The 14,327-nt window shown below is 40.4% G+C and overlaps 1 protein-coding gene across 5 annotated transcripts in view; it reads left to right on the top strand.

The window, feature by feature from the left end:
• Nucleotides 1–7,483, top strand: part of LOC119658306 (nuclear factor of activated T-cells 5) — a 143,302-nt gene extending 135,819 nt beyond the window's left edge. For all 5 annotated transcript variants that reach the window (XM_038065611.1, XM_038065610.1, XM_038065609.1 and 2 more), the window contains 3 exons: nucleotides 263–1,853; nucleotides 2,005–2,231; nucleotides 6,651–7,483. In XM_038065611.1, the coding sequence (XP_037921539.1) occupies nucleotides 263–1,853; nucleotides 2,005–2,231; nucleotides 6,651–6,655 (1,823 nt within the window). In that variant the 3' untranslated portion in view covers nucleotides 6,656–7,483. The remainder of the gene's footprint in view (nucleotides 1–262; nucleotides 1,854–2,004; nucleotides 2,232–6,650) is intronic.
• Nucleotides 7,484–14,327: the final 6,844 nt, after the last annotated feature.

Below are 14,327 nucleotides of genomic sequence, written 5' to 3'. Positions count from 1 at the left end.
TTTAATCTTTATTTTTGAATGGAATTCAAAGTGATCAGTCTCATCATTCAAAATGAATATAAAACTTAATAAATTGTGTAGGATCTGAGAGTCTACTTTACTTTTTGCTTCAGTTTTAATGATGAGATCAAAATTTTCTCTTTCAGCGTATGTGCCGAAGCGAGCTTTATATTTAAGTTAATAGCTCCTAAGATTTAAGTTATAATTTTTATCACCCGATAGCCTGCCATTTCCGTTGGTATTAATATTTTATATTTTGTAGATGCTCAACGATTTGTGGAAAACACGACCACCAATAGTCGACAGCCATGCCCGGTTCCAATGTTATGGAGCTCGAATTTGAACATGGAGCCAAAACATGAAATCGATTCTGGGATGATGCCACCACCGACAACATTGCCTCTAGCTGTACGAAGGCCGTCAACATCAGGAAATGTTTTGGCAGATCAACTCACCCAAATTGGATTAAAAACGGAAATTCTAGACGAGAGTTCACAAAGCTCCGCTCCAGACACTATGCAAACTGATTCCTTGGATCAGTTCCCCACCACAACAGAAAATTCGGTTGATGGAAGCCCAATGAAACTGCCGTATCAAAGATGTAGAAAGCAGAGTGTTGATTTAATTGATATGCGCTCAATATCTCTTCTGAATGATACAAATAGCCTGCCCAGCTTCCCAACTCATTCAAACCACAACCATCTCTCAGTAGTTGATCTTCATGTTAAACAGGAACAAATGAGTAATGCATTGCAGCCACAAATGCTTTCAGTTGCCGCACAAAACCAACAAAATGTCAATAAGTTCCTAAATGACTTGAAGTCACCACTAAATTCGGGGACCGTCAATTCGCTATTCGGAGGAAACTCGGCAAACAATTCGAATTCAGTATATTCACCGCAAGATATTAATCCAATAAATCAAATCGCTGCCCACGCCAGTAGTTCTGTAAATCATACGTTCACACAGAATCTACTATCGAATCAAGCACAAAATCTTTCCCAAATGCTGACTATTTCACAGAGTGAGTCACCCAATTCAATGCACAGTCCGAGTTCCAGCTCATCTAATTCTCACTCTCCTTTGGCTCAAGATATCATTCTCAACTCTGAGCCGGCGGCTTCAATAAGTACAGCAAATATGCAAATGATAGCTCAGCAGACAACCACACCGAGTGATCACATACCATCAGAATTAATAATGAATCCCACGGTTTCTCCAAGTATGATGTGTTCAACAAGTGCCGACCCCAATGGCTTAATGGGCAGTCAAGAGACTATGCAAGGTGCAATTTTGAATGATATCAACTCAATGGCTCCTCAACATCCAACTGAAAATCTACTGAATAGTATGATGATGAATCAATCAGCAGATCAAATGCATAACCAGCATAAATCTCCAACCGCATCTAATGCAGCAGCAATGAACAATATGCTCCTTAAAGCTACAGCTGACTTTATTTCAAATCAAGAGAATGCAACTATCAACGCAGCGCTCATGTCTCTAAACTCAAATAACATGCTGAATGAAAATTCCTCGGCCGTTTCACAAATGTTAGACTTGCCTACACAGACTCAAACTACCTCGGCCTCGACGAATTTATCTGAACCTCATCAACATATTGATATGCGCCAGCCACAAACGACAACAGCAATTAGCCAACACATTGCACATTTCGCTGATGGAGGAGCAGTCATGCCAAATCATCAGTTAATGGAGAGAAGATCAATTCCCGGACAGAACAACGGGACATCTATGATGGGAGATTTACTTTTAAATCAAGTTTCAGCGAATGTCCAAGACAGATATATGCAGAATTTGGGAAAAGTTCAACAAATTGGAGCGGGCGTAAAGTAAGTTCTTCTTTTCCCAGCATTATATTTTTCCTTCAATTTTCCTTTGTATAATTTGTATTGTAGCGTTTCTTCGTATTTCAGTCGCACTTAAGAATTTCTTTTAAATAATCCTGCTAAATGCGGTAAATTTTAATTTTATATATTACAGTCCAACAGAAAATCAGGAATCTCTGCTGCAAGCAGTATCTTTAGTTAGAAATGAACTGGAGAAATCAAAAATGGCAGGACAAGTTCAACAAATGGGTATTCAGCATCCGGCATTGGGCCAAACAACTGTTTCACAGCCAACAACGGCAACAACTATTCCGCAAGAAATTACAACGATGTCAGACCAGGATCTTATCAGCTACATAAATCCTAGCTGCTTCGATCAAGGTAATTACTTAAAAGTAAATAAATATTATTATTCGGGGACGAATGACTACAACAGCTACCTGACACTCTTATATTCTGGCTTTTAGTCGAAAGATAAACAAACTGATTTCAAGTTTAATATATAGCAAAAAACAATAAGAAATAACTGAATGTCTCCACCGAAGCTAGCTAGCGCCCGCGGATGATTTTCAGACAACCTCCATTAAAAACTTTCGTCAATCAAAATAGTGAATTGGATGTTAAATGTGTTTTTCCTACGATGCAAAGTCCAATTTTATTTGATGTTTATTTCACGATACTCTTCCTATAATTTAAATATTATGTAATATAAAAAATTAAATGTACACACAATGTTTTGATCGTGCCTATTGCTATGGTTGTGGCCTCTAGATTCACAATGAAAGCGTTTGCTTTCATTTCATAAAAATCAATCAAGCGTTAAAGGTTGGGTAGATTACCATTTGCACTTAATAACGTTTTATTAATTTATTAACATGTTGCATTTTCATAACACTTAAATAGAAACTGAAGGCTACTATTTAAGAAATGGGTCATAACTAAACTAAATTTCTATCCGCATTTGCCTAAAAACTGCCTGGCGCCCTGGCTTAAGCCATCTTTCCATCTCAGGCAGGGTCTGCCTCGTATTCTTTTTCTACCATAGATATTGTTCTTATAGACTCACGGTATCGCCCATCGATTTCGTCGTTATGTAGGCTACGGAATCGCCCGATCCTCATGTAGGGGGCGAACAAATCTTCTGAGGATTCTTCTCTCGAACGCGACCAAAAGTTCGCAATTTTTCTCGCTAAGCACCCAAGTCTCCAAGAAATACATGAGGACTGGCAAGATCTTGTACAGTAGGAGCTTTGACCCTATGGTGAGACTTTTTTGGTAGCTGAAATGGGCTCTCTTGGCTGCCAGTTGTGTGGATTTAAAGAGAATCGTACCTCTCGCATTAACCTCAACATCACGGATAACTTTACTTTTAAGGATCCAAATTAATACTCGGACAAACTAATGCTGATTTCAGGTTCATAGAAAAATTCAATGATAATAAGATGAAAAGAAATCAGAATCATTGATTGATCTATAATGACAGTAATGAGCCGGTGTCCGGTGTAGGCCTGCTTTAGTAAAGAATTCCAGACTAGACGGTCGTGATATCGCTCATATATTTCATCGTTATCATCCCTCAGATATGGCTAAGAGTTCACAATGTTTCTTTTGCACAATAAGAGCTTCGGCCAGAACTTGGCTGCCAGCAAACATGCACGGAGTTCGTCATAATAGCTGTTATCGGTTGTGATTTTCGACCTTGGATAGCAGAAATTATCAACGCTCTCAAAGTTGTGGTCGCTTATCTTTATTGTCCTCAGCTAACCAGTGCTATTTGATGTTGAAAGACAAAACGAAAGAAACGCGTTTTCAGTGGTGACGTCGGCAAGATTCGAGCCAAATGTCTCGCGACGATCATCGCCCATTCAATCTGTTTGAAAGCAGTTTCTACATCTTGGGTTTTTCTTCTCATTGCATCAATATCTTGATCATAAGCTGGCAGCTGGGCAAACTTGGAGAGGCTGCAGCCCCTCACAAACCCAAATAGAAAAGAATGCATGATAGGGTATCAACTTGTCCTGGATCGTTGTTGATGTTGATAGTTCTGGGGAATGATCTTGGTATTTTTATCTGATCTCGTACATTGGTCAGGGTCAATCTAGGCAGTCTTATCATTTTAGCTGGGATATCCAATTCTCCCATGGTCGGGTTCAGTTTTATCTTGCCTATAGGCGGTTTAAGATGGTGTAACTGATGGCCGTGTTCCAACAGTTTCTTCACCGATTGTCGCACAGAAAAAATTTGATCTATTGTTGATTTGCCTGGACTGTAGTCTCTTTGGTATAGGCCGATGATGTTCTGGACGTATGAGGCTATCCGGTCTGGCAAGATAGTGGAAATATTTTATAAATCTTACCCAGCAATGTGATACGTTTGTAATCCTTACACTGCGTAATATGTCCCTTTTTTATCCATAGGACAGATAATGGCTTCCTGTCATTGAGTATCAGTTGATGAATCGCTTGGTGTAGTTAATCGACTCCTGGCGACTTGTGATTGTTAAACCGATGAATTACACGAACCGTTTCCTCCATGCTTAGCGGTGGCAGCATTCGTCCGTCGTCTTTAGTTGATGGGATGTCTCGACAGGATGAGCATAGTTGTTTGTTATAGATTTTGATTCTACTAGACTTGAGGATATTTTTTTTAAGGATTGCGGGGTCCAAGTCCACATCCACTTGATATCGGACCGAACCAAATTAGAGCAACTTACTCCCTCTTTTTTTGGTCCACGGACCCCTTGTTTAGGGCTTAACACCCAAACTTTAAAAATATTAGGCGATGACGGCTTTACGGTCTCTTACCAGGGCAGCGCCAAATCGTCATACGCTGCCTCACCTCTGTCCTGGGAACAGCGTGACCGAATATATAAAGGAGCACTTAACATCTGCGAACCTCTTTAATCACGCTGCTCCCAGGGCAGAGGGGAGGCAGCGTCTGACGATTTTCCGCTGCCCGAGTAAGAAACCGTAAAGCCGTCATCGCCTAATATTTCTGCTAGACTTACTTTTTTCGACTGTAAAGTTGATTTTGCCGCATGACGTAGTTCGTTATAAGCCCCTGTGGGTGGCGTGCTTCCATTCCGTTACTAGCTTAAAATCATTATCGAACCGGTCGTTCCAACATTTTTTACGACTTAGGCTAAATATGTTTGTGGCCGTACCTACGATAGCGTTCTTCTGGTGGTTGTGAAGATCATTTGTCGATGCTTCATCTCCACGACATCTGGTAGCTGTTGTAATTGCGGCATCCATTTCCTTCATAGGTGTTACGTAGGGCTTTGTGTTTATGGCTTCAGTGTTCACTCTCATCTGATTATCAGAGGGATTCAAAGTGTTGTTATAGCTCGTCTATATTGGCATCATCAAGGCTGAGTGGTGGTAGCGTTTAATTAACATGTGGTTAATTTGGTTGAAAGTGGATCCGTCTGGGAAAACCCACGTTTGTGGATTTTTTACGCGAAAACCAGTAGTCCGCAGTCCGTTGTAATAACGACAGGTTTCATTTTTGACTGACTCGAAAACCTACTCCGAGCACATGGTTTACTGCATGGGCGCTGCAATATGCGGTGTAGTGGCTCTTCCCCAGGAAATCGCTCCTATCCAGTGCATCTCTTATAACGCAGTGACTTTACCCCTCTATTGGGACAACGTATCGGCCAGCTGCTTGGCAACTTTCGATCTGTACAGAAAACGCACGTTCCATGAGAAAATGTGGAAGTTGTTACTTTTGTCGGCTCAGTCGCTGTGAAGCTCCCTTTGTGGCTTCGTTATACGTTTCTCGTGTAGATTTATCAACCCCACCCAAATTCCAGCCTGGTGATACAGTTTCTCCATTTTTAGGCGGTTAAGGCTACCATTCATCCTTTTCTGCTTGTAGTTTTTCGTTAAGCGATCACCTCGTGGAAGTGAAGATAAGGTTTGGTAGTAGAGCTGTTGGTTAGTTCAGCAAGCTTTTCCCAGGGTTTGTGTTCCATTGCAGGAATGCATCCACGCTTTTGCCTTGGGACCATGCACAATCATTATTAGATTCTCTTGATGGTTTGATAGCATCAGGTTCGTATATATCTGTCATCAATTGTGCTGTTATTAAGTAACATCTCTCTCGATTTTGAGGTAAAAACTTAAAAGCATATTTTTTGTATAGTCAAGATATGAATCGTGAGCATCTATGTTTTTTTAATGTGATTCACTGTCCATTCTTTTGATTATTTAATTTTTGGACGCTATGAGGTCTACAAATTTTTTTATAACGTCTGCTCGACTTTGGAATACCTTCTGACAATGGCTAAGCGAAAGACTTCAAATCGCGACTGTTGCAGTTTTCGCACTGCCACGTGTGATGCATGGGGATCATTGTCATGCACTAGGATCGGACCATACCTATTTCCTATCACAGGTTGACTTCCAAATAATTTCGCAGGCACTATATGGATTTTCCTAAAGTTTTTGACAATGAAAAGTAAATTTATCCTTACGATGTCCGCCAAATTGTAACCATTACCTTCTGATCTTCTGATATGAAATCCACTTTTCATCGTACATAAATATACGGTGCAACAAAGGCCCATTTTGGTGCCTTAAATTCAGGAATGCACAAATTTCTTAGCGGAATAGTTTTTTGGCCTCACTCACTTATGCATTTCTATTTTTGCCATTTAGAGAGTATTCAGGAATATATAACAGATGAGGATGTAGTGAAGTTTTAGGACCAGATTTCTAGTCAATATGTTAAAAATAGTATACACAATATGCCTTCATAAATTTTAATTAACCCCCTATTTTCGGTTTTTTGTTACAGTCTAATTTTAAATGGAATCTATGTAACGAAACCTCCGTCTATATACAACGTACACAACCGTGCTGTGCATTATATTAAAGATCATAGATCACAGTGTAAGGACGATGGCTTATATGGAACGTTATTATAAGGCTGCTGGTATATTTAAGTTATTTTACGTTTAGTTGTCGTCGAATATTGAATAGAGTTTTAGTTGTAAAAATTATCATATGATTAAGAGTAAGTAATATAGCCTTCCTGTTATACGTTTAGTCTCAGAGAATATAGATCGCATATACATTTAGTTTAAAAACTAATTTCAGTTATAGTTATTTATAAAAAAATATTGAACTAACATTGATTCATTGTTTATTTCATCTCCAGTAATTAATTGTCGAGGAAACATTAAAAGCTTTTGTCTTTTGATGTATGTTTAGTTGTACAATTATGAATTGTTGCAAAGACGGTGACATGTTATATTTTTAACATGCTAAAGAGAGAATAGAGATTTTTTTAAAAAAAGTGAAAACATATTTTTTTTTTCATTTCACGTTTTGCCATTAATTAATTACGATGATCATTAACCACATCGGACTGAATCCATTATGTCGAAAGAAGTTTAAATTTATTTACAGTTCCAAAAGATATTTGTCTAAGAGGCCTTTTATACACATAAAAGTGAATTTTACACGTACGAAAAAATATCTGTCCACAAGAAGGTGCATTAATGCCATTTAATGTAAATTGATATTTATGTATGTTCTACAAATTACAATTCCCTCACGTTTATTCTTACAACATATACTATGAATTTATGTATGTGGTTTTTACATAAACAAGAAACTGAAATTTCATTGATTGTTTTATTTTGTCGTTGTGAAGAAGAAAAAGGTGATTGTTGCAAATGTCGTGTGAATCCAGCAGGGCCCACGATACTCATCGTCGTCTATTCTACGTTGACTTGATGGACGCGGAGGAGTTCAATGGTACATTGCATCTGAGACCTTGACTCCTCAACTCATGGACCTGGGGCCTAAGCAGGGTCGGACTGAACACGAATACTCGCAAAATCACGATTTTCAATCTGACAGGTCATCACACTTCCTATCTGCATTATTATTGGGTAGAGCATTGAAGGCGTCAATCAATTGGTCTAACTTGATAACGTTGTTTCTGCTGATGGTAGCACCAAACTCGGTGCTGCTCAACGCATTAGTAGGGTTTGAGCCACCTTCACACCTAGGAATGTAGACTCCTCAAGACCCACATGATGTTGAGGATGTTCCACGCCAACGTTCTCTCCACCCTGTCATCGGTGTACTCTGGCCGAACATAATCCCGAATGAAGAAAAAACATTTCTAACAACCTATATATCATTGACGCAGAATAAAACGGTCTATCGAACAAACACAAGAACATATATAGTTCAGGAAAATATCTGCTGCCTCATAGTCGCAGATGGTATGGCAGTCCCATCACTTTTCTTACAACCTCTCAACGATGGACAAGCCATAGATAGATATTCCGACTTTGTTCTATGGCTTTTAATTTGCTCTCGCTTCAAAAAAAGAAATATTCGCACTAGAAATCGTCTGCGCTTCCACCAAACTAGAAGTGTCGGCCAGAAGTATTTTCCATTAACTAACCGGTTCGTCGTCCTGATGCCTGGGTGCGCAAGATCGTATAGTGCGCGAAATACTCCCTTGCGAAAGTCGGTCCGAATGAATGGCCTAGGTCACTTATTTGAGTGGAAGTGGGAGTTTGAGCTGAAGATAGAAAACTCCTTGAAATTGTATTTGGAGTTTCCCTTCAGGCTCTGAAACTTTGCGTCGTCTTTCTGCGCTTTGGCGATTGCCGTATAATCGACCGCGGCGGGGACTGTGACCTCCGAGATTGGTGTCAAAGCGTCTACAACGACGTTGCCTTTTCCAGAAACGTGTTGGTTGTCGGAAGTAAACTGGCTAATGAAACTCAGTTGCCGAAGTTGGACGAGGAGACGTTTTGTCGGGCTTTTGTTTAAGCGCGAAAGTAAGGGGCTTGTGGTCCATGAACACTGTGAACGGCTTGCCCCTAAGAAAGAAGCGGAAGTATTTAATGAAGAAGTATACGGCGAGCAGTTCACGATCGTAGGCGCTGTGGTTGCGTTGAGCTGGGTTGAGCTGTTTCGAACAGAAGATCAACGGTTGTCGGGTTTGATTCACCCGTTGGTGAAGAGGGGAGTCTTTGGTTTTGGACCCGATCAAGTACGCGTTGAGGATCGCTTGGTGATGAGCGGCGTTGGGCAAGAAACGGCAAAAGAAATTTAACATGCCCAAGAACATTCGCAGATCGTTGATCAGGGTCTGCAGGGCAATTTTTTTCGCTCCTAGCTTGTCTGAGTGTGGTTGAATTCCGTCAGGGGTAATCATCTAGCCGAGAAATGTCACCGGCGTCTGTAGAAATTTACATTTTTCAACGTTTAGAACGAACCCGACCGTCGTACTCAACCGGCTGGGAGAAACTACTTTCAGCAGTGATGTTGCGATATTTTCGGAGGAGTGCGCGAATACGATGGTCAGCAACGTCAATGGAAATGTTGCGGGGTCTATTAAGGCTTTGTTCTGCAGATCACCAACAACCTATAATGATACAGGAAGTTTGCACCTAAAATGAGGGCTAATGTCTGCCATCGTCACGGAAACGTTCGGCGTACGTCCGTCTGCCTGTATACCAGACCAGAAAGCAACGCCCGCTCAGAGAGTCGAATATTGCAAGGTGAACTGGTACTACGCTTCGGGTAGCGAGCCCAATTTTTCGTTACAATGAAATTGCATCCGTAGTACATTAGTCGCTTGAGCTCCTAATTTACAGCGGCACCAGCAAATCGTCAGGGCCGATGAGGATGCTGGCGTGCGACTACCCGAACGCCCATTTCGGGAAGCAGACCTCGACGTGGAAGCGATCGCGATCTACTTCCCGAACGCAAAGTACCTACAGTCGTCGTAAGTTTGGACACGGCGACCGCAAGTATGGTCACCATTGCTTTCAGGTCCACCACTTCCTGACGTGTATCTCTACAGACTTTCGCGACCACGGGCGTACGTATACCTTGCGGACTTTATCAGCTGTCGCGGAAAACACCTCCAGCGATCCCGAGTCCGCACAGGCCAAGATGACGCGGATGCTCTCCGGGAGCCGCTGCAACCGGAGGGACTTCAATAGTTCTGAGCCGAAGGAGCTGGCTGGGGGTACGGGCGCCTAGCAATATTCCGAACGCATAACCCAATGAAGGGATAGCCGAATGTATTAAATACGCTTATTTTATTCTTCCCCGAGAGATGCGATTTCAATACCAGCTTTACACGTGGCAGGAGTTCGGAGAGCAAAGTATCCTTCAGATCAACAACTCAAGCATGGGTTCCTTGCAGAATTCCTAGGTACTTTTAGAAGTTTGTCTCGATCATAGCTTGGATGTGGAGCTCAACAACGCTATATCCGGCATGCAGCTCGTGATGACCTTTGCGGATGGCTCGGTTTCGACTGGCTGTACATGTCTACTATTCGTAACAGACTTCTAAGATGGTTGTCAGTACCAGCATACAACTTGACGTCATCTTAGTACATCAAGTGTGTCAGTTCGCACTTAGCACGTAAGCCATACTTTTTTGGAAAACCATGCCCTCTAACATCATTCATTATCTATGAAAGGGTGTTCGGTGCCATACAAAACCAAAGGAGAATTAATAAATCCCCCTGGAAGATGCTCCTCCGTATATGGATAGACTTTGAGGTATTAGCACCATGAGATGTACGCACTGATAAGGTGGTATGCCACCCTTCCGTGACTGTCATCAAAAATTTTATTAGTTTCGGATCAATGCCATCAATTAGCCAGTTATGTGGGGCGCTATCGAGAGCCTTCGCATAATCGACATAGCATCTAAAGAGGTTTCTTTGGCCTCTAGTTTCTTGTCCTACAACTACCGAGTCGATAATGAGTTGCTTTTGCAACCCCTTGACTCAACTCGGCAGCCCTTCTGCTCCTCGGACCGAATGTTGTTGGTCTCGAGGTGCGCATTGACCCTTCCACTAATAATGTAGAAGGTTGATAAGCAAGTAATCGGCCTTGTATCTGCGGGGTGCTGCATCGGGTGCTTCTTAGGGATAAGGTAAATCCCCGCAGTGAGGAAGGCTGGAAATTATCTGCCCCAATTGACTCTTGCTCACCAGTTTCCGCGATCACCTCAAATCGAACATGTTCCCTGATGACGGCCGGGATTGTGTCGCTTCAAGTTATAAAGCGGTACTGGTCTGCAACTCACTGCATAGTCACGTGCGCGAATTACGACAAACACAGGACGAATCTTTGGTGCAACAAAGGGCGCTAAGATGTTGTCCCCGCTCCCGCCGTTATTTCGTGGTAGGGGCATATGATGAAGAGGTTCATTTCCTCAGTCCATCTCAGTCGCTGCCTACGCGACCCTGCTGAAGTGGGGAAACAGCTGCAGCAGACGGAGCAATGCTCCTAGTCGTCGTGGCACCTAGACGTCGAACCGCCCCACGACTAGCGGTTTCAATGCCGTGCTATCCATTACGGGAGCCCGACCCAGTCACCAAGTCAGACGATTCCTGGCGGTTATCTGTACCGGACCTTACTATTCTCCTTCTCCTCAGTTTTGGATTTGCATTTTATCCCTAACTGCCAGGTGTGGAGATAGCTTCTTCAGTGAGTAATCTGCAGGACTGCAAAGTTTCTACAATCTCCTCACCTACCCCCTGAGACGCTGCGGTGGCGTACACCCATTCAGCCTGAAACTAATCTTAATCTTTATTTATTAATCAAATTGTTAATTTCAAGGAAAAGATACTTAGGCACCACAGTACTGATCACCAATCATTATCTTCTTTCATAATTAACCACAGTATATATTGTTTATAACGACATCGGATATAACATTACGACGAATTTCAAAAGTCTCGACCAGAAAGACTATGTTTGTATTTTCTTGAGAATTGTGGGGTCCTAAGTCTGCATCAACTTAATGTCGGACCGGACCAAATGGGAAGCCTCCTCCTCCTTCCTCTTTTTTTGGTCCACGGACCCCTCGTTTAGGGCTCAGCACCCAAACTTTAAAAAAATGTCAGACGAAGAGGGCTTTACGGTTTTTTTGGATACCCAACTTAGGACCAAGCTCTGGTCAATAAGGCGGATTTGCGCGCAATATAATTCATAGTCATGTTGTGTTCTGCGAATTATATAAAGGAGCATTTTATATCTGCGAGCCGCTTCGGTCACTCTGCTCCCAGGGCAGAGGTGAGGCAGTGTCTGACGATTTGCCTCTGCCCTGGTAAGAAACCGGCAGAACCTATAGAAATTTTTGTTTTGATTGCGGATGACGTTTTAAGAAAATAGGGTAACAAAATATTTTTCGCGAAATGGGGTTATTAGGAACAAATCGGAAAAAAACCATTGAAAAACATGTTTGAAGTAAAAAAATTATCGTTTATTGTTTCAAAACACACAAATAATGAAAGAGAAGGAGATGCAGAAGCAGTATGAAAGACGTATCCGATGCGTCATTTTGATTTTGACAGGCTCGTCGCAGCACTTCCGTTTGATTGATCGGATAGGTTCCGCATTTGTGGAAACCGCTCACAAACTCTTCCGACGCGCGGGCCTTTCATGTTCAGGCTGTCTATTAATTTCCGCAAATAATGAGGGGACGTAAATTTGGTGATGATTGCCTCCCTTTGACCTTCGATTCTGCAACACATTCAACGAATTCTGACCAAAAAGTTATGTTTCTTATTGCCCCGTCGTTTGTCAAATTGGGCTCTTATCTCACAAATATCACTGTAAATATAAAACTAACACATTTATAATTTAGCAAACTAATAAATATAAGGTATTTTTGTAGTATTCATCTGGTGTATGCTTATAGCGACCTACGGTTAGAACGACCGAATTTCACCGGTCCCTTCGAGGTCCTTATAAAAGTACAGTATATATCTGTATTTAAATCCACCCTGGTCGTCAGAAATCGAGGAATGCTTCTCCAAGGCAACCGAAATCAAGGGAAAGCTACCATGTACAGAAAATGCAAATTCCGATAAGTAATCTTCCTCATATAAAATTCAAAATCTCCAATTTCATGTCCAGGCAAATTATTTTTATTAGTTTTTTTCTGTCATTTCATTATCATATTTTATGTGCTGTTAATACTTCTTCATATAAATTATCAAAGCAATTGAAAAAATGCTGATTTCATTTGAATTGTACTCTATTATAATCTATTCTCTTCTTTTTCAGCAATGCAGCTTACAAACATAGTGTGACCTTGTCACTCACTGGCTTTAATACTACATTTGCGTATAGCTAATATTTCTAATATATCTATAACAGCGTGATTTAATTTTCATCAACTTTTCCCTCTCCATATATGTTATTTTTAAGGCAAATTAAATACTGTTAAATTATACCTACTGTTTTTTTGTATTTTCTAAAATTCCACTTCATCGTCCTTCCTACTTCATTTATGAATTACAATAGAGGCACTGTAATTTTTTTCATTTAAATATTTTATAAATATAATAAATCCCTCTGTAGTAGAGCTGCAATTGCCATAGAATGCTTGGATGGTGCTCGTATGTATGTGCAGTAATATAACTTCCGGATAAGCTGGCTATTGAAGATCAACTTCTTAAAGAGTTTCAAAAGAAGGCATGAAAATAATTGATCAAAGTTCACATTGAGTTGCGTTGAAGAATATAGAAAAACATTTAAAACAATACCCCAGAAAAAAGTATCTGTTTGTAGGCAATCTGTTAAGATAATATAATAATAAGGAAGACATACGTGTTCCCCACTTGGAAGCTAAAATTGCAAATATCTATTAAGCCATATTTTTTCATGTATAACATATGATAACATACAGTATTCGTGTAGCATATAAAATCTAACTTCATAAATTATCGAAGTTATATCTAGGCATATTTACTAAGAGAAGTTACGGGAAGCTTGCTATTTACAGAATGGGTTTAAAATAGCTAACGGTTGTACCGAAAATAAGTACTGAATACCTTAGTTTCGTACACTCAGGCTTACTACGGAGAAGCTTATTTTAATTTTGATATACTTATCACATCTTATCATCGCATATTTTTGTAAAATGAAAAATGGGGTTTATGTTTATTCAATAACTGGAGCAATAACATCAGCTATGCAGGTGCTTCTTCCAACAATATTGTTGTAAACTACTTTAAAGGTTTGTCTGTATGTACATTTCTGCGGTGCAATTTTCAACCAATTCTCTATGAGTTGTGTGAAAAGATTTCACTTAAAGTTGCAACTCCATTTTAGAGATTATTAAAGTAATTTTGCGGTAATTTGTGACCCAAAAAAGCACAGAAGGTTTTATTTTAATAAGTGAAAATGGGGAAATTGTTGGAAGTTTGAACCATAGGTTTGTGTTTCAGTTGTGAAAATTAGTTTAATTGAATACTATCGAAAGCTAACTGGAAGAAAAGCAAATTAATTTCAAATTTATGCCCAAAGTAATAGTGGTTACGAAAATTAGTATAAGAACTTCCTTACTTCCTTGAGTTCCTTGAAAGGTTGCAGTTCCGGAGCAATATTAAAAACTTATGGTTAAAATATTGGTTAAAAATCGTTACAAGCTAAGTGAATTCAAACTAAACCTGTTGATCTGCACATCGAT

This window comes from Hermetia illucens, chromosome 5 (genome assembly GCF_905115235.1).
Source record: "Hermetia illucens chromosome 5, iHerIll2.2.curated.20191125, whole genome shotgun sequence".
Taxonomy (NCBI): Eukaryota; Metazoa; Arthropoda; class Insecta; order Diptera; family Stratiomyidae; genus Hermetia; species Hermetia illucens.
Note: the sequence above shows the minus strand (reverse complement) of the source record. Positions and strands in the feature narration are given on the sequence as shown.